Source organism: Delphinus delphis, chromosome 1 (genome assembly GCF_949987515.2).
Source record: "Delphinus delphis chromosome 1, mDelDel1.2, whole genome shotgun sequence".
Classification (NCBI taxonomy): Eukaryota; Metazoa; Chordata; class Mammalia; order Artiodactyla; family Delphinidae; genus Delphinus; species Delphinus delphis.
Window position 1 is genome coordinate 14,416,560 of NC_082683.1, and position 25,586 is coordinate 14,442,145.

At 48.4% G+C, this 25,586-nt stretch overlaps 1 protein-coding gene across 2 annotated transcripts in view; it reads right to left on the bottom strand.

Moving 5' to 3' along the window:
* The window catches only part of UBR4 (ubiquitin protein ligase E3 component n-recognin 4), a 126,741-nt gene that overhangs the window by 9,634 nt on the left and 91,521 nt on the right, over positions 1 to 25,586 (bottom strand). For both annotated transcript variants that reach the window (XM_060015371.1, XM_060015365.1), the window contains exons 80-101: positions 25,492 to 25,576; positions 25,185 to 25,312; positions 21,687 to 21,816; positions 21,406 to 21,563; positions 20,554 to 20,663; positions 19,699 to 19,840; positions 18,917 to 18,998; positions 18,149 to 18,322; positions 16,014 to 16,135; positions 14,854 to 15,051; positions 14,105 to 14,185; positions 12,169 to 12,256; positions 11,526 to 11,653; positions 10,530 to 10,637; positions 9,891 to 10,010; positions 9,039 to 9,229; positions 8,427 to 8,600; positions 7,964 to 8,063; positions 3,742 to 3,960; positions 2,716 to 2,829; positions 1,639 to 1,781; positions 1,050 to 1,175 (exon numbers count right to left, since the gene is read on the bottom strand). In XM_060015371.1, the coding sequence (XP_059871354.1) occupies positions 1,050 to 1,175; positions 1,639 to 1,781; positions 2,716 to 2,829; positions 3,742 to 3,960; positions 7,964 to 8,063; positions 8,427 to 8,600; positions 9,039 to 9,229; positions 9,891 to 10,010; positions 10,530 to 10,637; positions 11,526 to 11,653; positions 12,169 to 12,256; positions 14,105 to 14,185; positions 14,854 to 15,051; positions 16,014 to 16,135; positions 18,149 to 18,322; positions 18,917 to 18,998; positions 19,699 to 19,840; positions 20,554 to 20,663; positions 21,406 to 21,563; positions 21,687 to 21,816; positions 25,185 to 25,312; positions 25,492 to 25,576 (2,921 nt within the window). The remainder of the gene's footprint in view (positions 1 to 1,049; positions 1,176 to 1,638; positions 1,782 to 2,715; positions 2,830 to 3,741; positions 3,961 to 7,963; positions 8,064 to 8,426; positions 8,601 to 9,038; positions 9,230 to 9,890; positions 10,011 to 10,529; positions 10,638 to 11,525; positions 11,654 to 12,168; positions 12,257 to 14,104; positions 14,186 to 14,853; positions 15,052 to 16,013; positions 16,136 to 18,148; positions 18,323 to 18,916; positions 18,999 to 19,698; positions 19,841 to 20,553; positions 20,664 to 21,405; positions 21,564 to 21,686; positions 21,817 to 25,184; positions 25,313 to 25,491; positions 25,577 to 25,586) is intronic.

Genomic DNA, 25,586 nt, shown 5'->3' on the forward strand with positions numbered 1-25,586 from the left:
CCTGGTGAAGACCCAGCTGGGAAGGCAGAGCCCCCCTCGGCCTGATGGCTGTGAAGGTTACACAGACGGATCGAGAATGAAAGGGGGAGTCAAGGACAAGGGCTGGGCTCGGGGGAAGACAAGAGCAGAGCACACTTTTGTTTCTGCTGTGACTGAACGCGATGCTCTCCAAGCTTTGAGGAGAACGTGCCGGTTTGGGGGCGGGGGGGGGGGAAGGGGGTGCATTTCTTGATGGACTAATGTCATAGGACATATTGTGACCACATCTGGAAGTGCATTTTGAGAGAAGAAATGTAGAACTTATTCATTCTGACTGACAAGGTGATCCATCCATAAGAATCATCTCCTCAACCTCCAAATAAAAGGTCTTCCTATGTCAATGTACATCACCAACCACCTGGACTCTGCCCCTGAGTAAGTCTGTGCCTCAGTCTCTTCATCTGTAGAACGTGTATAATAACAACACTCGGTAAGCAGTTCCACATGCTGCCCAACATGACTTTCATCATTATTACTGCCAAGTGCCTGGCTTATGGTAAGTATCTTTTCATCCCCGAGCTTTACAATAGGACTTGGAGTGGGGCACCACTGCACAAGGCATCTGCAAGAGATGAGGACCTCACAGAAGGTTTCGCTACTCTACTCTGGATCTTAGGACAAGGGAGGCTTTGAAAGGAGCCCGATGTTCCCCACGCCATCAAGCTATTTTCATTATTTAAACCTCAGAGAAATAGAAGTGAACTCTGGAAAATTTTGGCCTCAAGGACCAAGTCAGGGGTCCTGTGTTTTGTGTCCTAAGATCAGCAAAGGAGGAGAGGTAGCAGATAACCAGAGATTCCACCTGGGGCCCCAGACGCTGAGGGTGCTGGCTTCTCCCAGCAGAGTCCCCTCTCTTCCGGATGGGCTCCCCTGTCAGGAAGCAAAGACAGACACAGATTCCTGATGAAGGTGACAGGAGATGGCTTCCCCGGGGCCGGGGCTGACAGCTGATCTTCCCCCATCTCCTGGGAATCCTCTCTTTTCTACCATGCAAGATGCTCCACACTCACCTTGCCAGACAGGTGGCAAAAGCTGACTCAGGGACATGGGGCCCCCAGACGGGAAGGAGACCGTTGCACTTAGTGTTGGCGTTCTGAAGGGCGGCACTTTCCCACTCTTCCCGGCCTCGAGCCAGCCTGGATTGGGAGGAGAGCAGGGATGAGTGACTGCTGGAATTAATCTGGCAACCAGGCACCTGGGCGCGTAGGGGTGGAGGAGGGTTTGCTGACACTAAGGAAGTGCTGGCCCGCGTGCCTGACTCTACAGAGAGGAGCAGCCGTTTGTAACCACGATGGTAAATGCCAGCTTCACCGCCTCTAGTAAGCAAGGCTGCTCTCACCAGCCTTGGCCCAAAAGCCAAGTATCTTTTCCAGATTATATGGCAGGAATGGCACTTGGGCCTGTATGGCTGAAGGTAGGACACCATACTTTGCAGAGCCTAAGGAAGAGAATTAAAGCCTCAGGGATGGCAGTCCCACCCCCTCCCAGTCCAGGGCCTCTGGCGAGCTGCCCGCTCCCCTGAAGTCACACAGGGCTAGTACTGAAGCACATGCAAGGGGAGGCCTAGTGAAGGAGCCGCTCCGCAAGAGCCAGGCCCACCTGACGGCAGCCAGGTGGCAATCGTAGTGCACGATGTTGAAGTGGGACACGGTGCTGTAGCCCTGCTGTTTCCGGGGCTTGTTCTCCATCTCCTCTAAGGCTACCCGCTTGGTGAAGGTATAAATGCCCAGGACCTTGGTGGGCTGCAAAGATAGATAACATAAAAAGGAGGAGAGGTGAAACTCCAAGGCAGGCTGTGAAAGGAGGTGAAGCAGAGCAGAGGGGCCCCGAGGGTCTACGATCCTAGGAAGGGATGCATTCAGGAAAGGGGGTGATGGTGAGCCCCTCAGTCTCCTGGTTAAGCACTTGGCTGGGCAGAGCCCCAGTGAAATGAGGGTTGTGGGGAGCAACTGAAATAAAGTGGATGCTGCGAGACAGAAGGGCAGAAATGCGAGCCTGAACGGTCCCTTCCTTTTTGCTTCTTTTATCTGAAAATGAAGAATAAAGTGCCTTCTTGTTAAGTCACTTGTTTTTCAAAACTGACCAGAAAGCTCCAAGGAGCCTGTGTCACAGCAGGACTTACAGGGCTTGTGGCCCAGGGTAGTGCCCCTTCGACAGGCTTGGGCGCTAAGTAATAAATTCAAGCTGGAGAGGAAGAGGGATGACTTTTAGGCCTTTAGGGGAGCAAACTGGTCACTTGCTGTTGTGCTCCTTTGGGTGTTAAATCGAGTTAGGTGGAGCCCAGAAAGCCAAGGTCCTGACCTTCTCCCCAGGTTATCTGAATATGGAAGCAGCATGATGTGTTTTTAAAAGCCCCAGGTCTGAAGTCAGAAAAGCCTGGGCTAGAACTCTGGCTCTGCTACATGAACTTTGTTTTCTCATCCATAAATTAGGGCTTTTTACAGGTTTAAAGATAAAATTACCCAGTTTACATAAAGGCTCTGGGCACAGGGCCTGGCACACAGAAGGGACCCAGTGAGTGGTAGCTGTTGATGACGATGAAGACTACCGTTCAGATCAGTCTGCCTTCCCACCTTTAGAGAGGACAGCTGGCCCTAAGATACGAGCCTTGACTCTGGCCTAAGAACAAAAAGGCCTCAGGCGAGGGAGGCCACCGGGGCTTGGGACTGACCGCACCTGGAACTTGTACCCCTCCCTGCAGATGCAGCATGTGAGGCCCGGCTCCTCGATCAGCTCCTCCATCTGCTTCAGGAGCGCCGTCTTGGTCACGACCTGGCCCTTCTCATTGGTCTGTAAGGGGAACCCCAGGTGGCACGTCAGACAGGAATTTCCACGCACCCTCCCACTGCAGCTTGGGGACACGCAGGCACAGGGTTGACCTTCCACATACATGAAAAGGACTGCTGTACTGAAAGGAAATCTCTTTAGTTGGCTTCTAATGAGGGTAAAGACCCAGATTCTCCTGCTATTCTCTTCCTACAGGAACCACTGAAGCAGAGGAAACCATCCAGCGAGAGCCCTGGCAAGTTGCCACTTGCCAACAAAGAAGCCCCCTTTCTTTGCGCCAGCAAGACCGACTCCCGGCTGACAAGGGCCGCTGCAGCATGAGTCATTTACGGTTCCCATGGGAGTTTTAAAACTGCCGACACTCAAGTTCACTGGTCTGGAGAAGGCCCTCACAGGACCTCTGCCTCCTCCAAGGTAGGACAGAAGAGCACAGAGCCCTTCTTGTCGAACAGACCCAGGTTCAAACGCCTGTCAGCCACTTGTTAGTTATGTGCCTTGCTGATTTACTTCACCTCTTAGCTTCAATTAGTTCATCTGAAAAATGGGTGTAAAATCAACCTCTCAGAAAAGCACATGAGGGCTTAAATACAATCTTACAAGGAGGCTGCCTAAGCACAGTGCCTGGCATATAGTAAATCCTTGATAAACAATGGTTATCACCATTTTTAATGCTTCTGCGAACTTGTTAAGTCATTTAACCTCTGAGCCTCATCCGTATAGAACAATGATAGTCACACATCTAAGGGTTGTCGGGAAGATGAAAGAAGGTGAAGCACCTAGCGCCGTGCCCAGTACACCGACCCCCTGCCCACAGCGTTCACCTTCACCATCCCCAACCCCAGCTCTGAAACCCCAGAGCACAAATGACTGTGCCACAGGGTAGGCAAGAATGCGGGGACCCGGGCGTGGCTGTACCGTCATGCCCAGCGTGCCCAGAGCCTTCTGCCTCATGGCCATGGCCATGCGCTTCTTCTCGGCCCGTGTCTCCCTGCGGGCCGCGTCTATCTTCTTGTTTACGTCAGGGTGTTCCCGCAGCGCCTCCAGCAGGTTCTCTGCCAGGGTCCCAATGCCCTCATCGCTGGACACCTGCTCCAGTTTATGCAGGTTTGTAATGGAGTCGGTTCCGATCAGAACCTGTCAAGAAGGGACCAAAGAGATGAAGGCCTCCAATTATGTAAACAAGTGTTCTTCTCAGGAGCTTAAAGGTTTAAAAAATGTGCACAATCTCATGTCATCTGCTTGGTTTCAATCAGATTCTCTGATTTTACACTTCAAGAGATTCGGACAAATGGAGGAGGTTAGGCTCTGCCACCAACCTCTGACTAGTCACCACGCTCTTCAGTCTCCATAACCCTGTCTACAAAATGGGGGCAGGCCAGGGCCGCCATGAGGATTAAATCAGATGCCATACGTAAAGTGCTCAGCACGGTAAAAGTGAGAGGGGCTCAGATAAGAGTCCCTGGAGAAGCAGCCCCTGATGAGGCCTCAGTGGTGAACTCAGCAACCACACCAAGCAAAGAAGGCCCTTGATGTTCACGGGGGCTGTGCTGAGCTCTTCATCCGCGTCCACCAAACCCAGGAGCACAGCAGTTTTCTCGACCTAGGGATTCCAGATGTACAACTACACGTGGGAGTGGGGATAAGAAAAAACTTAGAAAGAAATAGATGTAAACAAAAACCTCCTGTGCTTAAAAATGCCGGCAGCTGCTACACGACAGCACCACACTACCCACAGGGGTGGGAGAACGTCACAACACTGAAGGCAGGGGGAATCCGCAAAAGCTCTCCAGGGGAGCTCACTGTGAAATCCGCTCCACCCCATCACTGGTGAGCTGACGCCAGTTACCACACAGTTGACAACAGATCGACAACAACAAAGCCAACTTGCAATGTGAAAGCTCAGCACTCAACTCAGGTCACTCACTAGCTCATAGATCTGTTTTCCCAGCAGGTACGCGTCCACTTCATACCTCAGCGAAATGACAGGCTGTCTCTTGTCTCATGCTCCTCAACGCTGAACTCGTAGTTCAACTGCCTACTGAATACTCCACGGGTCCCCTAGACTTAACATTCGGGCTGTGTACTGTGTGCACGTGTGTGCACACACGTGAAGCTCCTACCCACCTGAGGCTTACACTCTAGTTAGGAGGACAGAGCACACACTAATAATCTAACATCACAGACTCTCCTCCCCCTCACTCACTCCCAAACCTCCTAGTTCCCCATCTCTTTCAATGGCATCACCACTCCTGTCACTCAGTCCAGATACGGAACGGAGTTCTTGATTCACCCAGCTTCTTCACTGCCGACGTGCAATCAATCTCCAAGTCCCATTTATTCCACCTCCCAGATCTCTGTCGAATCCACTCACTGTCCACCTCACTAACTGGAGTTCAGCCGCCATGGCTTCTCACCTAGATCACAATAAAAGCCTGCCAACTGTTCTTCCCACCTCCCTTGTCACCTCCATCCAATTCATCCTCTAGGGTACGGCCAGGCGCACTACCCTCAGGAGAGAATCCACACTCTCCTCCGTGGGGCATGTGATGTGGACCCACGCTTACATCTCCAGTGCCGGCTCTTGCCACGTCTCACCTCCAATGCGACTGCTTTCAATTCCTGGAATGCTTTAAGCTCTCTCACCTCTGAACCTCTGCGGGCGCCCTATTCTCCTGTTAGAAATCCCCTTCCCTTTGACCCCTTCCACACTGCATTTACCCCCAGCTCTGTTATCACTATGTCCTCGGCTCTATCTTCCACCAGACAGTAAGCTCCCAGAGGGAGCTGTGACTGTCTCATCTGCCAACGTTGCCTCAACCTAGCGCAGCACAGGTACAGGACAGGCACTACATAAATACGTGCTAAAAGAGAAGTGAATGGTGAGAAGTATGAATGCCAAGTATCTAACTAGACGAAGCCTTGTTTTTAAAAAAGAATTCAATTTAGTAACTAAGAATAAGCTTGGAATCCACTGACCTGAGTTCTCAGGTCAATGTGTTGCCACTGGCCAAATGACAATTCCGTCCCTTGACTTACCCACATTCAAAATAAAGATGTTACAAGGATAGGGGGAAAAAAAATAAGTGAAAACTCTTACGTAGGAAGAATTATCCGTAAGGTGTAATAATTATGACTATTTCCACTGAACTGAACAAAAGTTGAGTACTATGGTTATTTGAGTGAGACATATGGAAGAACCTTTACTGTAGCCAATTAACCACATTTTTGGAGTGAGTTATCAGAACAGATCACTAAATGACAATGTGGAACTATACTCAAGATAGACAGCTCTAAACAACCACCAAAAAATGCAGCCCTGAGGACTCTCAAAACTCAACACTGAAAACACAAACACTACTACTAGAAAATGGGCAAAAAATATGGACATACATTTCACTGAAGCAGACAGACAGATGAAAGACATGAAAAGATGTGCAGTGAGTGTCATTATCCATCAGAGAAAACAAATTAAAACCACTCTGAAACCATCACTCTACGTCTATCAGCACGGCTGACGCACCACCAAATGCTGGCGAGGATGCGGATAAAGCGGACCGCTCGCACCCTGACGATGGGAATGTGAAGCGGTGCAGCCTCTAGAAAACTGTTTGGCAGCTTCTTGTAAAACAAAATAATGCAACTACTACACAAGCCAGTAACTGCAGTCTTGGGCATTTACCCCAAAGAAATGGAAACTTATTCACAAATACCTGCACGTGAACATTCACAGCCACTTTATTCATAGCAGCCTCAAAATGGCAACAACCCAGACACCCTTTAACGGGTGATGGTTAAACGGGTCACGGTGCACCCCCGCCATGGGCAATACTCAGCAGTAAAAAGGAACAAACGACTAATACATACAACAACCAGGACAAACCGCCAAAAAGTTATGCCGAGTGAACAAAGCCAATCCCCAAAGGTTACATGCTTTATGATTCCATTTAGTATACAACATTCTTGACAGGACAAAATTACAGAGATGGAGAAGATCAGTGGTTGCCAGGGCAGGTGGATGCGGCTATAAAAGGATAGGGACTTCCCTGGTGGCACAGTGGTTAAGGATCCGCCTGCCAACGCAGGGGACACGGGTTCGAGTCCTGCTCTGGGAAGATCCCACATGCTGCGGAGCAACTAAGCCTGTGCACCACAACTACTGAGCCTGCGCTCTAGAGGCCGCGAGCCACAACTACTGAGCTCACGCACCGCAACTACTGAAGCCTGTACGCCTAGAGCCTGTGGTCCGCAACAAGAGAAGCCACTGCAATGAGAAGCCCGCGCACCGCAACGAAGAGTAGCCCCCGCTCACTGCAACTAAAGAAAGCCCTTGCACAGCAACAAAGACCCAACACAGCCTAAATAAATAAATAAATAAATAGATAAACAAACAAACAAATAGGACAAGAAGAGGGATCCCTGCGGCAAGGAAATGGTCCCGAATCTTGACTGCATGGATGTCAATATCCTGGCTGTGATAAATTTCCTATAGTTTTGCAAGGCGTTCCCATCGAAAGAAACTAAGTAATAGGTACGCACGACGTCTCTGTATTATTTCTTAACAACTGCGTGTAAATCTACAATAATCTCAAAATAAAAAGTTTAATTAAAAAAAAAGAAATCCAGACTGGCCACCTGTCCGGGCCAATTAGAGTTTGTGAGAGTAACAGATAGCTCAGCCCAGTGACTATCAGGAAGGAGCAATCCGGCGGACAGGGTTGGGCCTCCCTGAGAACCAAGTTTTTGGCTGCCTGGGGCAGAGCAGAAAATGGTAGTGATGGCATTACAAATGTCCCAGGGACTACAGCCAGAAATCGAAACTCTTTTTACCCTCTGGCCAGCCACACCCTCACAACTGCTGCTCAGCTAAGCCGTGAGATAAAGAAGCCCCACATAAGAATGAGTTGAATGAGGAAATCACAAATGAACTCAGTCCTGTCTGCACACAGAGAGATGAACCAGATGACTTCTGAGAGTCCTTCTAATCTGGGAGTCTTATATATTAGGGCAACTCCCATCTCAAGGCTAATCAAGGTGGTTACCTTCACTCAGTCGTGGCAGATGAGGAGAGAGGGTGTGGTTCCCTCCCACGACGTGTCCTGCTCCAGAATAAGGCCCGCGTTGCATGCTAGTTACTCACCTGGGTGGCAGGGTGCTGGATGGCCAGCCCCCGAAGAAGTCTCAAGATAAACGGCAGGGCTGGGCGAGACAAAAACTTTTTCCAGATGTCCGCATCCAAACTGCAAAGCAGAGAGAGGCTTATGAGCAGGCCAGAGAAGCAAAGGCCACCTAGAAACCGGCTGTTGATTCTGGCTTGTTTAGATGTGACCCTACAAGCGTACCATAAAGAATCACAAAGGACCACCCAACTCAGCTGAGAAACCAGATTGAAGTGAAACCAGATAGAAGTTTCTGTTCCCTCGGAACAGAAGCCAACAAACTGCCATCCTCTCCCACAGCCCCAAGGGCTGCAGAGTCACCTTGACAGCTTCCAGAAGGGAGGGAGACCCCAAGGAAGGCAGAGGGATGCCAAGACGATGAAGGAGAAAAGGAAGCAGGAAGAGGGGAAGGAAAGCAGCCCCTCTGACAGCGGTGCCGCTTACTTCTTGGCACTGGGAATGTGCTTTTTCATATAGTCAAGTGCATTCTGGGTGATTCCCTTCTGGAGAATCAGATCCTTTAGCTGATGCCCATTGCTGTTGTTCTTGATGCCAGCTGCGATTTTACAGAAGCAGTCCAGGAAGACTTTATCATCACCACTGTGATCTTCGTCATACCTAGGAGGAAAGAGCAAAGACCCCGAGCGTGTGAAAGGAGGAACAAAAGCCGATCACGTCCTTTTCTTGGTTGACAAGCTTCAATGGCATATAGGATCAAGTGTAAACTCCTGAGCATACCCTTCTCATCCGGCTCCTGCCACGCCCCCCTAGCTCCCAACCCCGTCTTGCATTTTCATGCTTTTGCACACATGACGCCCTCCAGCTTGTCGTATCTCCTTACCGTGTCACCAACCACTTCTTCTCTGCCTCACCAGGTGCTACTTTAACACAATGTATTTTACTTTTTGCCTCCCCAGTTAGACCAAGCCCCTTAAAGGCCAGACTAGCACACAAAAATCTAATAGAAACTCATGTGATTCTTCCTTAGTCTCACAGAACTAGTTCAGGGTTTTCACAGACACTCTCGTTTAGCTGTCTGAAATCTAAGCAACATACTTATCAAAGCTGCAGTATGGTTTGAACCGCTCCACCAAGATCTGCATTTTCTCCACCTCCCCGAAGGACAGGTATGGGATGATGCGAAGCAGGCCCTGGAGCACGCTGGGGTTGGAGCGAACAAAGGTGCTGTTGATCTGGTCCAAGAGCATCACGAGTTGATCTTTGTCACCCGTCAGGAGGAGGTTGCCCTGCAGTAAGAGAGAGGATGGGAGGCCCGCTAATAAGGTTGGGACTTTGGGGCCCTTAATGGTCATCCATTTCCATCAGAGCCATCAGAAGTAGCCCTAGAAGAACAGTGTCTCAGCACTTCCTGGGGAATTAATCAGCAGTGTGAGTTCTACCTCATAAATTAGTTTCTAACTTTCTGCGGTGGCTCTGTTAATAGTCTCAGGTGGTCAAAATATACCAACACAATCTTCCCCTCCCCCGAGAGAATGCAGGCTGCCTGGTATTCATTTGGTCGTATCTCTAGTCAAACCATCAGCACCAACAAGAACAGAGGAATGTGTGGGTGTGCTAAGTGGAGAGAAACTGAACTGGGAGCTGCAGACCTGAGTTCTAGGCCTTCAACTGTACAGTAACCGACTATATGATATTGAACGGCTCACTTCATCTCTCTGGGCTTGGAGCTTCCTCAACTGTGAATTGAGGGGTTGGACTAAGGCCCTTGTCTATCAACTGGAATAGTCAGCTTTGTTTCCGCTGAATCCAGATTTCAGGCTTTAACATAACGATGTCACCGTGAGCTGGGCAGGTTCAATCACTCTTGGTTGACACAGCTAGACACAAACCAGCCAATGGCTGGCAATGAGACGATGTCTGCGGGTGGACAAACCGGGCTCCACTCACCTTGTCCTCACTCAGGGGCTCAGCATTGGACTCATCCAGAATGATCTCCATAATGCTAAGCACCTGCTCGGCCACAGCTGCACCACCACTGTCCTTGCTTTCTTGCTCAGCTACCAGGGCCTGCAGGAGAAGGAGGCCCAGTCACTCTAGGGACAGACCATAACCACTCACTGCTCATGGGATCTGCTCCTCAAGGATGTTCTTTGTGGCATTACATTCCGGAAATTCTGTGCGTGCGTGTGTACGTGTACATGCATGGAGAGACATGCAGTGTGTGGGTTTCTGAGGACAGTGAAAACGACGTTTCGGTTTCTTTCTGGTTGCCCTGAGGTGAGTGGCACTACTTTCCCACTGGGGTGCAGTCTGCGCTGGTGTAGGGACTAACTTCCTCTTGCTTCTCATCTGAATTCAGGAAAGAAACAAGGACACTCTTGGGTGTCATGGCAGCAGCACAGGGTGAGCCAGCAGGAGGATAAGGAACAGCCTGAATAATTCAAGCCTCTGTGCCCATCAGTTAGACAGAAAGGGCTTGAAAAGGCCACAAACCCACTTCACTTGAGCCCAGAAGTGAGACGTCTCCCCACCCAGGACTCCCCCACCGAGGCTCATGCTTTGCCTTTTGCAGCCCACACTCTTTACCAGGTTGAGAGTCCCCAGCATGACATTCAAAGTGTTCATTTCCAGCTTGACCAGCTGCTGCCGGTTGACTTTCACCTTCACGCAGTAACTGAATAATTTCAGCAGCACCTGACAAGAAAAGCCAGTCAAAACCCATGAGACCATCTGAGAGTGAAGACATGGGGACAAGCAGGAAAGAAATGTCCAAGAGGGGTCGTGTACAATCAGCAGATACTCCCCCTGAAATACAGAGGACAGTGAAGTTTCCTTAAGGAGACACGATACGGTGGCTGGGCTCTCCTGTCAGGCTTGCATCTCAACAGCAATGTTCTCCAGCAGTAGCTCCCGTGGGCTGGATATATATATATATATCTCTGCCGTCTCTAAAACTATGGCAAGGACACTAATTCCTCGTGGAATAGGTGATGCTCTGTTGTCTTGGGGGAAATGCCAGTACTAACTCAGACTCTGAACTAATACCAGTAAACAGAAAGATCCCAAAGCTCATGGCCCGTGGGGCTCAGAACCATGTGGCTCACTGAAAACATGGGTGCAATAATGTGTGTTCTCATGTTCCCTGGAGGTGAAAACAATAGTGTAATATGTATGATGCCTTTAGAATCCTCTACTCTTCCCTAGTGAGATAGCTGGATGAATAACCAAACAAAATCCTACAAAAAATTAAAGAGTTACTTACAGAATCCATTTTAAAAAGCAGTAATAATAATAATTGACACAAGTGCAGCTTTTTGGGGTAAGACAATTAGACACTGGTTCCACAGGTGACTAAAGAAATATAGCAGAAGGCTTGCTATCACGCTGGTTTTTCGGGAGGAGTCGGCAGGGAAGAGGGGAGTGGGGGAGGGAGCCTAAAGTGCAGAGAGGGCCAAGGAAGCTGTCGGGTCCTTCACTGGCTTGCACTGGTCCACGGCACCATGCTGCCCCCTAGGGTTAAATGGCAGGGGTCACAAGCTTCTGTCCATGGGGGCCTCTCCCACTTCGCTGCCTCCAACTCACTGTTAGAAGGTGGCGTCCCTGCTTGAAGTCTTTGATCCCTGCCAGTCTGTTAAGCATGCATTCCAGGCCCTCACACTGGGCCATCACACCAGCCATCTTATACACTTCTTCTTCATCTTCTTCTTCGTCTGGAAGAAAAGGGAAGCCAAGTAAAAACGGAGGTGAAGCCAGGAATAAAGCACAGCCCTCTTCCAGGCCGGTGGCTACTTCCCTTTTCCGTATCTCCACTAAAGAACGTAGCCAATAAAAGGGGTCAGTATTGGATATCAAACTTCACTGTCTCACTCTTAGTAACTTTTTTAAAAGTTTAAGTCACTTAAAACTGTTTACTCAAATATGTGAAAATACACGCATTACAACCACTAACGAAAAAAACAAAAACAAAAACCCTAAATAAGGGGCCCTGAACACTCGTTTGTTGCTCGCTCGCCCCAGCGCCCCCCCACGGCCCCAGCGGTATCTGAACGGGGCCACTGATAACCGTGTTTTTCCTCAGCCAAAGGAGTAATCCCCCCTCAATTCTGAACAGAATTGCAAGAGAGCATCTGCCCAGACTGCCCCCAAGTTCCAGGTCGTGAACTGCTGCTCAGAGCTCCCAGTCCTCAAACCGAACGTGCGGCGGCGTCTGTGGGAAGGGCCGTACCCGTGGTGGAGTCCAGGGACTCGATAAACTCCTCGGTGGCGTCGCCCAGCAGCCCCCGCATCCGGTAAACAATCCTCATGGGCTCTCCCTGAGCAGACAGAGGTGGAGAAATGTGCTTGTGAACAGGCCCAGAAAACGCAAAGGACTCGACACCTGGTCTTGCTTAATGCTTCGGCGGTGTGGACAACTTCTATTTCTCTGCAGGGTCTTAACCACAAAATCTAGAATCCAGATGCACTACAATTCACTTACTGGAAAGAAAGCTCATTTTATTTAAGGCCTACTACAGGCCAGGAGTTGTGTGAAGCATTTTACAGACACTACCTCACTTAATTTCATTGAAACTATGTAATAACTATAACAACTAGTATTTATGGTTTTTACTCTGCGCTAAGCCCTTTGCTAATTAGGCACTTTATATTACCCTTCCATACAAGGTTACGCAGCTTGTTCAAAGTTATCCAGCTATAAGCCCAGTTCTGTTTCCAAGCCTGTGCCTCCTTCAGGAGTATAAATTCTTTCTAATCAATAGGGACCACTACTCAAAGGATCAGGATGAGGGAAGTCAATTAGATCAAAGGGCTGCGATTCAAGTCTCAGGAATCAAAAGCAAGAAAACAGAATACACCAATCTCTGCCTAGGGAGATCCTGAGGTCTTCATATAACCCCACAGCAAGGAGAGGATTCATCCAAATTTCCTCAAGCTAAACCTACAACCTGAGAGAATGACTAGAAATAAGTCTTGTAAATTAGAAGATTCCAGCAACTTTCCTAAACTGGAGGATCATGAGACTTCACTCTCCACCAGGTACCAGCTTAGGCACTCTGCACAGGTAGTATTACCCTCATTTTGGAGGTGAGAAACGGAGGCTTGAAGTTACATTCTAGCAAATTAAGTGGGAGAGCAGGTACCATACTAATTCAAGCTGCCTGCCTCTAAGCCATGCTCAGCTTCAGGAGACGAAACCCTGGAGGGAGAGAACCTGTCAGGCCAGGTCCCAGAGCATCTCCAGCTGTGGAAGCCCAGTGGGAACTAAGAGAGGGGACAGCCATAGACCATGGACAGAAAGAGAGAGACACAGAAAACAGACCCTTGTCTGTAGCTGAAGAGATGGGCTGCTTATCAGGGAAATGGGGGATAAAGTAAAAAGGGAAGCTGACGAAGGCCCGGATAAAAAGGTGCCACAAACTCCGGACTTCGCCAGAAGAACCCCTTGGTGGATTAAGCACATTAATGGGAGGGACAAATGATCCCCAACTTCTTGCCTCCTGGTTCAAAAGGGGAGGCTGACGATGTGTATTCTTTGGGTTCCATACCACCATTTACAAGGGCGCCCAGAGAAGCTTGTTCTGAATTTTTTAGGTGCATCAGGGATTAAATCTGTATGGTTGTTTTGATGCTAAAATGTCAGTGGGGGAAGTGGAATATCTGACTTTTATAAGCGGACAAATGGTACTGAGGTGGCCAAAAGGACCACAGCGCCATGCTTCCTTCATTTCCCTTTTCCACTCCTTCAGAACAACTGCCTTTTGAGTCTCAATTTCCCAACTAGTAAAATAAAAACTATGCTCCTCGACACAGTACTGGAAAATGTTCTGAAAAGTGAGCAAGCCCATAATAGTTGAGATTAATCTCAGTCAAGAGGTGTCCACTCTTGACAGCAAGCCCTCCCCATCACCGGGCTTCCTCAGACTTTGCCTGGGCCGGCTGCACGGCCAGGAAACGCTCACCCCTCCTGAAACTCCTCTCCCCTCACCAGTAAGCTGCCTCACAAGGAGGACAAGGTGACCGGTTTTCTCCACACCAACACCGACAGGGGAAGTAAAGGTCCTTACATGCTGCTACCACCTGGGCAAGTGACGATGAACAACGGCTCTTCCTAGTACAAGCCTGCAAGTCAAACCACACCTCCAAGCAAGAAAACAAGCACATACCTCATTCGTGGTACACCAGACCTTCTTGTAAACCTCGGCCACAGGAAGGTCCAAACTAATGATTTTATTGTTCACTAGAAGCTGAACAGAAAAGAAAATGATGCTGTTATTTGGAAATAATTGTAAGGCAAGTAAATTTCAAGATCGAAGGGCGCTTTATGGCATAGCGTCTGTGCGTCAGGGACCCATCGACTCTCTCTCTCTAGAAAATGCACGTGTGTGCGCAACACGCAGAATTTTGTGCGCAAGTTCAGGGGTTACAAACAGCTTTAACCCAAACCATGGACTCCAGGTTAAAAAACTGCTGAGGACCTTCTCCCATCCTGAATCCATTTCAGCTCAGCACCAAAGAAGACAATTTTCTCTATTTCACCAACAAGCTTTTCACCATGTATACGATAACGCCAGACCCTAGTGTTGTCTGCCAGAAGGTACCAGATACAGGGCCAGAAATCTGCACAGGGGCTCAAGTGCCAGTATTTAGGGAGCTTCATTAACTTAGAATCCCTGGAAAGCCTCTGCCACAGCAACAAGAACAATAAAAGCCTGCGCCATGACAAGCAACAGTCACCAACCATTTGCTTCCCACGTGCCAGGCAGTGGGCAGAGCCCTTTACAGGTAATTACCCTGAACACCAGGTGGGGTAGGTAGGTGGAGATCCTTAGCCTGCATTTACAGAGGCCCAGTGTTAATCGGCTCCTGAGGGAAAGGAACCCTAACCATGACAGTGGTGTCCTATGCTTGTTACCTCCATTCCACTATCATCCTCCAGGAGGGCCACCAAGTCACAGTCCTGGCAAATCTTGTTCTTTATATCCCTCATGAGTGGCCCAATGCCTGGCTCATTGCTGCTGTACGGGTTCCCAGGCATCCTGCCCTGTAAGAAGTCTTCTTGTTGGGGATCCTTCTCCAGGGTCACAAAGAACTCAGTGACTTCATTCTCCTCCTAAAGGAGAGAAGAAAGCAGAAGGGATGACATAAGTATACGTGCAGAGGGATGGCAGAGACCTTTTTGATTTAGACCATGCTACCTTGCTCACGGACACCCTGAGGAAAACACACAAAACTCATCCAGCCCCTTACACATTTAAAGACATAAAGGATAAGAAGCTCAGAGGTGATTCAAAAAATCCAAATATAATTCAAATAGCCTTAAATATCAAGCACGTCCTCTGAAACTTAAGGGGAGATTAGAAGGGAAAGCCTAACAACATAAGCAGACGAGGAGTGACCCATGAAAGCTGGATCACTGACACGAGGGCAGAGAGGGCTCTCCTCCTGCTCGTCTCATGTGATGCCAACCAATCTGGGGCCAGATGACTTTGTCCCTGGTGACCCTCCAGTCAAGGAAAGGGTCTTCTCTATATTATACAATATTCAGGCAGGCCCAACCCCACTGGTCGCTCATCATTAACTGACGATGCCGGTGTTCTTCATTCTTCCTCAATAACAGGAGGGGATCTTTGGATCATACCACGCTTCTATATAGTTCGGGCTACGGAAACAAATACACCGGCGTCCAAGCGTGCACAAAACATGGGCAGGGAAAGAAGGAAGAGGGTGAAAATTTCCTCACGCCCTAGCTCAGCGTTGCTTCTTTCACAGCATATTGGATTAATACCAGGATTTGGGCAATGGGAGGTTAGACCTAGCTCAAAAAGAAAGATTGATTTTGACTTTGAATCTAGGAAATGAGACCAAGGAAGGTCTTTAGATTTCCCACCATGTGGAACGGGAATATTATGAGGTTGCTTCTGTTTTACATGCGGTGCTTCCTAAAACACTGCCTGAACAGGCCACCGTTGGTAAGATTACCCATGACTATAATGAATCACCAAGAGGCTTCATGGAGAAATGGCTCATGCTGACACCCCGAGAGCCACGGGAAGCACCACTGCTTATGCTTACAGGATAGATGATGCTGCAGAGCCTCTCAAAGATGAAGACGGGAGTCCGGTAGTCATCCAGATTGTAGCGCTTGGCTGTCTCAATGCACACGGCCATGAAAGCCTTGGTTTCCGATTCTGTACCTACCAGAAATCAGTGTGGCCAAGTCAGTTAGGAAAGAGCTTCACACACGGAAACTAAGATGAGACTTTAAATGAAGTTCCGTCACTGACAGATTCTTTCTGCCTAGCAAGTCTTTCAATGTCCTATGTGGCAATATCAGTATTTCAACTGGAAACCTGAAGCTGACTGATTCTTATACTCAGACCACATTCCATTTGAAAGCCTTAATACCCAAGTCAACACAGAGCATCACAGTTAGTTGTGTACACGTCTTGCTCCCTCTGGGAATTATAACCTTGCATCCTCTTGCCCAAAATAGATACCCAAAAATGTCAAATGATCCTAACTGCATTCCAGTCAAATCAAAAGGAAGTTACAGTTTTCAGTTTCATTCTAAAAGGTTAAGTAGATCGCCCTCTATAAATGAAAGAGATAAACTTCAAGTCATATATGCAAGTGCTGTAATAACGCTCTTGAAAAGGGTCCAGTTGCCAAGGTCACAAACCAGCTCAGCAAGACAGCTGAAAATGGCACCAGAAGGACCTCCATGTCTGGCAATACAGCAGACTATGTCCCCTGACCTACTTTCCACTCCTCCACTTAAAAACAATTTAAAATATTGAATAAAAAGGTATCAGTGAACTGCCACACTAGAAAAGAAAGCCCCAAAATTAAGAAAAATTGGGAACCCAGGGAGGTTAGCAAAGCACTGAGGCGAATTTTTGCCATGAGCTTTCATTTCAATAACCTGCCAGGATCTGAGAGCTGGATACACAGCCACAAATCTGCCAAGGTGGAGAATCTGGCAGGAACCACCCCACTATACACATACATGTAAACCTGGTTCCCCAAAAGAGCTACATCCTTGGTGTAAGGGTCAACTAAAAAGAACTCTCCCTTTCCCCCAAGCAAATCAATGAAAGGACATTGTCTTCCCTCAAAATGCGGCACTGAGTAGAGGGGGAAAAAAAATCTCCAAGAACTCACGACAAGCTGTTCCTCACAGGCGTTTGTGGCTCACACTATCTAGGAGGTCTGAAAAATCTAAGGTTAGAACTTTGTTGAAGGCGGCCCTGGGATGGCTGTACCCTGAGATGCCTCACAGAAGCGGTTATAAATCTTCTCTGGAAAAACCCACCTTTGACTCGGGTCCTAAAGAATTTCCACAGATAAACCCTCAAAACACGAGCTCACAGTCAAAAAAATCACAAAATGCAAAAAGATTTAAGGCACCATAAGCAAGAGCCAAAAAAACAAACAACAGAATTAGATCAATAAATACTTCAAATTTTAGAATCATCAGACACAGAAATAAGTTTGCTTTGCTGAAAGATTATGAAAGGAGGAGGAAATGTCAGTAAAAAACTAGAGACTATAAAGTCTACACAGAACTGCAAGAATTCAATGGGTAGATTAAAAAGATAACAAAGTGAAGAAAAAATTAATGAACTGAATGACACGGTACAGGATGGAAGACATTATCCAAAATCAGCATAAAGATACAATGAGATGGACACTATGAAAGAGAGAAGACGACACAGGGAGGACAGAGAGTGGAGCTCCACAAGGACAAGGAGAAAGAAGAGAGCAGAGGCAACTGAAGAGATGATGGCTGAGAATCTTCCAGCACCAGTGAAAGACACCAACACGAGAACTTTTGACCTCTTCCCACACTATGAGTTCAATATAAAAAGTCCAAACTGGGAACTCCCTGGCAGTCCAGTGGTTAGGACTCTGTGCTTCCACTGCAGGGGGGCACGGGTTCGATCCCTGGTCGGGGAACTAAGATCCCACAAGCTACATGGCACAGCCAGTATAAAATAAGTCCCAAATGACTGAGGCCAGCAATGGAATTTTACAACCCCAAGAACCAATAGTCTCAAGAGAAATTTCTTCTCCTTCTTTCCTTGAATGTGAGATGTTTGCTGCTCCTGCTCTGGCTCTGAGGAAGTTGGGGAAATCAGACCAGTGTACCTAAGTGGAGCCAGAAGGGACATGGGAATCTCGGGCTGCAGGCTGCTGGGTGGTGCTACCTGTGGTCATGTCCTCCAGCATCTCCAGCAGCATGTCCTGGGTCTCGTCAATCAGCTTGGTCCTCTGCACCACCAGCTTCCGCAAGCACAGGTATCCATTCAGCACAGTACCCACCAAGCGACTTTTAAAGTGCCTTTTGATGGATTCCACCTCCACGAAGGAGGAAAGAAGGCCTGTGGGGACAGGAAAAAGTTGCTACGAGAGTTCTGAATGAGAATTAAGCAAAAAAGGCTTAATTCATCCTCAAAAGATGACGGGCAACTCAAAAGCAGGGAAACACTATCTTTCTGCTTGGCATGGGGCATGCTCAATGATGTGAACTGGTCAATAGCCAACAGATGCTCAAAGACATAAAGCCATCCCTGAGGAGAGGACTGCCCTGGTGGCGCAGTGGTTGAGAGTCTGCCTGCCGACGCAGGGGACACGGGTTCGTGCCCCGGTCCGGGAAGATCCCACGTGCCGCGGAGCGGCTGGGCCCGTGAGCCATGGCCGCTGAGCCTGCGTGTCCAGAGCCTGTGCTCCGCAACAGGAGAGGCCACAACAGTGAGAGGCCCACGTACCGCAAAAAAAAAAAAAAAGACGTAAAGCCATCCCTGAGGAGAAAAACGCAGACCTCAAAAGTGCAGTGTGAAAAAGAAAAAAAAAAAAAGTGCAGTGTGGTCAACATGAGAGAGAAGAGAGTCAACCACAGCAACCAAGGAACTAAGGGTCAGTCCCCAAACTATACCCAGGGTGCCCTAAAGGAAGGGCTGGGAGGCTCTCTCTACCTGTGAGACTCTTGAGGGCATAGCCCTGCTGCAGATCAGTGCTCAGGGTGGCCTCCTCCAGGGCCAACAAGCGGGCTATTTCCTAAACAGGACAATAAGCACAGTCAGTGTGACAGCACTGCCAACGACACTGGTCCACCCCACCACTGGTCCAGGAACTGGCAGCACCATCTTTTTATTCTAATGCTCTCTCAAGCTGAGAGAGCATTTGCAGAACTTTGCAGAACTCCTTTCCAAGAAGCCAAGGACAGTTGCAATGACGTTAAGGGACTGCTTAAAAATGGAGAACAGTCCAAGTGACCCCAACAGACTGCATAACCTCATGATGAACACAATGAAGTCACAGAAGTAACCACACGCAGATCTCAGAAATACTGCAGGGTCAGTTCCAGACCACTGCAATAAAGCGATTACTGCAATAAAGCGAGTCACACAAATTTGTTTTTTCCCATGAATATAAAACTCATGTCTACCCTCGACTGTAATCTAGTAAGTGTGCAATAGCTTATGTCTAAGAAAACAATGTCTATACCTTAATTAAAAGACAATGTTGTTGGAAAAATGGCGCTGATAGTCTTACTTGATGCAGCGTTGCCACAAACCTTCAATTTATCAAAAACCTGCAGTCGCCTGCAAAGTGCAATAAGGCAAGGTATGCCTGCATTTTCAACAAATGTTTCTTCTTGGTATAAAAGAACACTACAAAGTTCACGCAGAGAAAGAGGACAACGAAAGCAGAGCTAGGGAAAGGGGCTCTGCTGGGCTGGGTGAGACAGAGGTACCTTGGTGATGAGGTTGCCCACGTAGGGCAGGACTCCTCGAGCTGCCAGGTAGACTTTCCAGTGAGCTGAAGTGATGAGCTTCTGGTAGAGCGCCAGGTACTCGGCGGCACACTCCCCGGCTACGCTCAACTCGTCCAGGTAACTGCCATGGAGAGACAGGCACTGAGAGAGAACTCAAACAGCTGCAACAGTCCTGACAGCTCCTCTTTGCTTCTTCCATCTTTCATGCCTCTGCTGTCCTTCACTCCCTCTTCCATGGAAGGAAGGGGGTGGGGCGAGAAAACCCCAAACTCCCCACTCGGGAACTCCCCACACTTGGGGAAAGCTCAAGAGCACACAACAGGGAATGCAGTGCAACAAACTATACACGTTTGGAACAATAAAGCACCAAAATATGAATGGCAGTTATTGGGGCAGCACGAGTATGGCTGTGACTGAGTCACTCACAAGGTAAGTTTACCAGAGTTTAGTGGCCAATAATGTGGGCTTTGGAATTAGACTGCCTGGATTCAAATCTTGCCTTCCAGTAGACAAGTTAAATTAACCACTTTAAGCCCAGATAAGGATTAAATGAGACAGTGCATGCCAAGCACTTATAAGCTCGTAAGATCTCAAAAAATACCAGCTGCTGAAATTCTGCTGCTCTACCACCACTGCTACTACCACTACAATTGCACTATCACGACAATTCAGCTTTTTAGAACTTTTTTGTTTCTGTGATCTTCTACAAGGAATGAGCCAGTTACAGAGCACAGGTGCGCCTCCAGTCACCCTGATCTATGGATTCCCCTGGGAAAGCGGGAAGGGCTCGAGATGAAGTCCAACCACCCTGCCCATCACACTCTCAAACGGTACCTGGTGAGGAGGTCGAGGACCTGCTGCTTGCGGCTGGGAATGGTGGCCAGAGCTTCCACTATGGTACAGGCTGCCTGCCGTGCAGCCTGCGTCGCGGGAGTAAAAAGCACCTGTGGGGTATGGACAGAAGCCCCAGCTCAACCAACAGCCTCTCATCAGGCCCCGCAGGGCACGGTCAACTGCCGCCCATCCAGAGGAAGTCCTCTGAGTACCTCTCTAGGAAAGGTTAAAGGTAAAAATCACCAGCTAACACAAGATCAGACTGCTGCAGGCTGGTAAAGAGGCTGCCTAAGAGCCACCTTCTTCATGGAGATTTTCTCTATCAACTACTTTGGAGAATGTACCCAAGATGACTGAAGTAGGAAAAAAGACAAGCAGGAATTCTCCTTAGCAAAGACAGCTATAATTCTATTTTGGGGACAGCTACACGGTGAACACTTAACATTTAATGTAAACCAGTTATTTATGTTATGAACCAATGGACAAATGAATTCTCTAAAATATAATTACTTTAATCTTTAAGAACATTAGCTGGAAAGAGGAAGAGGACAGCAGAAGATATGAAAGGTGGAAGGAGAAAGGGGAGTACAGGCACTGAGGCTCAGGTCCGTTCAGTGGTCAGGGAGGAGACCAGAGATCACGAGCTTGATGAGAAGGCGGAAAGAGTTCTGTTTCGGCCAGTCCACCACGCTGGCGGCGGCAACCGAGAACCTCTACCTATGTGGAAGGAAGCAATAATAACAAAGAGAAAGAAGAGAAAGCAGAGCAGACAAGTGGGGAGGAGTAGAAACACCCTGCTCGGGATCTGAGGCCAGCGCAGCAGGGCGAGGGGCGCAGGGGACGCTCACTCACTTGCCGCAGCCAGTTGTTGTGGCCCAGCTTGAGATCCAAGGGGGAGGTCCTCTTCCCCCGACGACTCAGGAACTGCTTCCACCGCCACACGTACTTCTCAGTCAAATAGAGATGGTGGAGCTCTGATTTGCTGGGGGACTTCCCGTTGCCATCGATCCCTGGCAGGCAAAGGGGTGCAGGGAGAGGTAAGGAGAAGAAAGGGACAGAAAGGGGGGGATTGTGGGGCTGCTGGGATGGGGTAGGAATGACTGATTTCTCAAGTCTTGAAGAGACAGACACACCTCTGATAGGAAGACACTTCTTCCAGGCTTCATAGGATGCCTTGGGGTCTCTCTTGAGCCAGAGCTGAGCCTGGGCATGGATCTCATTGCAGTATGGCTTAACTGTGGTAAGGGCCTCGACAGGAACATCCTGCAGGAGGAAAGCGGACAAGGTGAGAGAGCTTGAGGGCACATCTGAGCCACAGCTGCAATATAATAGCACTGGCACCCCAAGGGGACATATGCAAAGGCAAGAATGTTGAAGGATCAACAGTCATGTCTTTTATGCCCCCATATGTTCCTTTAAAGCATTTTGATCTAATTTAGCAGTAGCAACTCCATGCTGAGCTTAGGGTCACTGATTTTGACTGTGCAGGATAAGGTGTAACTGGCTTCCTGCAGACAGTCTTATAGCCACATATACTAATTCCTATCCCAAGGCTGATTTGTAGTTTCCCAAACATAAATCTTCAAGGGGTCACTAAGCAGCCTCCAGAATTTAAAGAGCCATAACTAATCCCAAGGAGCCTACACAGCAGAGCCCCAGGACTCTGGGTTCTCAAACTTTTTGACCTCAGCATCCCATTACTCTTAAAAATTACTGACTCCAGGGCTTCCCTGGTAGCACAGTGGTTGAGAGTCCGCCTGCCAATGCAGGAGACACGGGTTCGTGCCCCGGTCCGGGAGGGTCCCACATGCCGCGGAGCGGCTGGGCTTGTGAGCCATGGCCGCTGAGCCTGCGCATCCGGAGCCTGTGCTCCGCAACGGGAGAGGCCACAGCAGTGGGAGGCCCGCGTACCTCAAAAAAAAAAAAAAAAAATTACTGACTCCAAAGAGTTCTTGTGTGTGTAGCTCTCTCCATCAATATGTACCTACTAAAAATTAAGGTTCAGCAATTCTTAAAATATTTATTAATTCATTTAAAAGTAAGAATAAATCCATTACCTGGCAACCTAAATAACATTTTTTATATTTTCCAAAATAAAAATAATCTAGAGAAAGGAGTTGCACTGCTTTATATTTTTGAAACTGTTTAAAGACTGCCTTAATAAGACAGCTGGATTCTTATACCTGCTTCTGAGTTCAAACTGTTGTGATATGTTGTTTGAGGTGAAGTACTACTCACACAGATATTTAGTTGGAAAAAAGAATATTTTAATAGGTTTTTCAATTAATTGTGGATTTTTTTTTGATACTAAACCAAAATTTAACAAATTATAGGTTCTTAAAGACTGGCTAGAATGAGGAATCTGAAACCAATCAATAAATGTTTCGTATTCCATTCCACTAAAATTCATCGTTTACTCTCACATGATTCGGTAACATGTACTGGTCATTTGGAAAATACTGGTTCACCAAGTTATGTCAATTCCTCTTTAAGTGATAAGCTCCCTTTATTCACTTTATAAGAAAATGTCTACCAAACACCCGATTCTGAACAACCACAATTTGCCCATCAGCCCTCCTTTCAAGCACAAACGGGGTTCCATGGGCAGCTTGCAGGGCAGTCACACAAGTGCTTTTCCCCAGGACAACCGCTGCGCTGCAGTGCGCCAGGGCACTGTCTCTGGGCCTCACACATTGTCTTGCTGAATATTAAAAAGATTAGCTGGGCTTCCCTGGTGGTGCAGTGGTTAAGAATCCGCCTGACAATGCAGCGGACACGGGTTCGAGCCCTGGTCCGGGAAGATCCCACATGCTGCGGAGCAACGAAGCCCGGGCGCCACAACTACTGAGCCTGCACTCTAGAGCCCGCGAGCCACAACTACCGAAGCCCACGTGACTAGAGCCCGTGCTCCGCAACAAGAGAAGCCACCGCAACGAGAAGCCCGTGCACCGCAACGAAGAGTAGCCCCCGCTCGCCACAACTAGAGGAAGCCTGCACGCAGCAATGAAGACCCAACACAGCCATAAATAAATAAATTAAATAAATAAAAAATTTTAAATCATTTTAAAAAAAAAATTAGCACTCAGGAGTCAAGATTTACTAAAATTAACCTGCGATGCTTCATCAAGGACACTCTAGAGGGAATGTGCATGGCAGGGAAGAGCACGGCTCTGAGTGGAGCTGGGCCCACAGCCTCTTCGTGCTAAGCCTCCAGTGGCCTCACCATCACTGACTTGGCACCATCAGCACAAATGCCACGAAACAGTGAAGAGGGCAAATCACGTCTTAGGGTAATTATGAAAGCAATGTTGACCTCACAGATTCCCTGGGAGTCTTGGGAACACCCAGGGATCTATGGGCCAAACTTTGAGAACTGCTGCTCTCTTTAGGCTAAAACTAAGCAAAATGTGAGGCTTCAGTGCTCAGAGAGTAAGAACCCTGTGGAAATCTTTTACCTCACACCGTGGGAAAAATGACAGTTACGTGGGGATGAGGTTCCTCTTTTCAATCAAGAACCAATTTTTATTTGCTGAGACTTAGCTCTGAGGCGAAGTAAACCTTCATCAAAGGGAAGGAAGGGGGGTCTTTTCTGAGGACTGTCCGGGCAGACCAGGGAAGGGAAATAGAGTAAACTGTTCATTGCCCAGCTTCCTCCCTACTGCTTACTACTCAGAATCCTACAATGAAGACTTCGTTTCCCACCAAGGGATTCCATCAGGATGGAGCAGGAAGGAGAATGGCCCAAGGACTACAAAGATGGATAAGAGGCACTGACGGCCTCAGGCACGGCCGAGGGAAAGAATTACGGCCCGACTGGTGTAAGCAAGTTCATCTGTGGCTAGGCCATTTTAGGATTAAAAACTTGGCTTTATTCATTCACTTAACAATGATTTGCTGAGTGGCTATTATAATGCTAGATACCATGCTATGCACTGGACATAAAAACATCTTAGTAAGACAATCCCTGGATTCGAGAAGCTCATAGCCAGCCTAGCAGAGAACTGGTTAATTGAAGGAGCAGCTGACAAAATGAAGGCGAGCATTCCAGGCAGAGGAGACACCATACAGCCACAAGTAACAGTTATTAAGGATTAACATGGGCCAGACACTGCTCTGAGCACTTGACCTGCATTAAGTCATTTGTTCTTCCCAACACTTCAGGTGGAAACTCTATTCCCATTTTATAGATAGGGTAACCAAGAAACCTAAGTTAAATAACGTGCCCAAGTCACAGTGCTAGTGAATGCAAGAGCTGGGATTTGAAATCAAGAGGTCTGCCTCAGAGCCCAGGACTTCCACCACTGCGCAAAACTGCACGTACAAAGGCAGAGGGGTAGGAAAGAACACTGTGTCCTCTGGGAGCTGCGAGTCATCTGACGGGACCGGAGAAAGAGGCAGTCCTCCACGGCTAACCACTTTGTTCTATGCGTTTGTATTTCTGTGTTTGTTTTTCTCTTGAGTTCCCTCTGAGAAACCTTCCTTCTCAAAAACCCCAACCCATCTCTGCTGAACTGCCGCAAAGGAAGCATCGGTACCGCCCAGGGAGAGCGAGTTCAGGTGAGCAGAGGCCTTTAGAGGCAGGTCAGGTGCTGGCCAGGGCCTGCACCCTGCCCTCCCTCTTGGCCCCGTACCTTGTTCTTCTTGCTGGTGGGAGCAGGTGGTTTAATCAGCTTCTGCAAGATCCGCAGGCACATGAGGGTAATGTTCTCAACAACCACGGGAGTCTTAATGTTCACGGCCATGAGGAAAAGGCTGAGTGCTGGGCAGAGGAAGGAAAGGCAGCGTTACACGTGATCACAGAACACATCACACCTGCCGTGGCAAGGCTGCCCAAGCACAGCTTCCCCTGCCCTCTCCCACCCTGCGCCTAGGACTGCGCCCTGAAGCCTCCTCTCCTTTCTCTGGCAAGCTGCTAACCAGACGTCCCCCCAAACTCACCACAGCGTAAGCGGAGCTCCCAGCAGCTGTCCTCCTTCGAGATAGAGTCTGTCAGCAACAGCATTTCATACTGAAGGCTACTTGCCTAGAAGGCC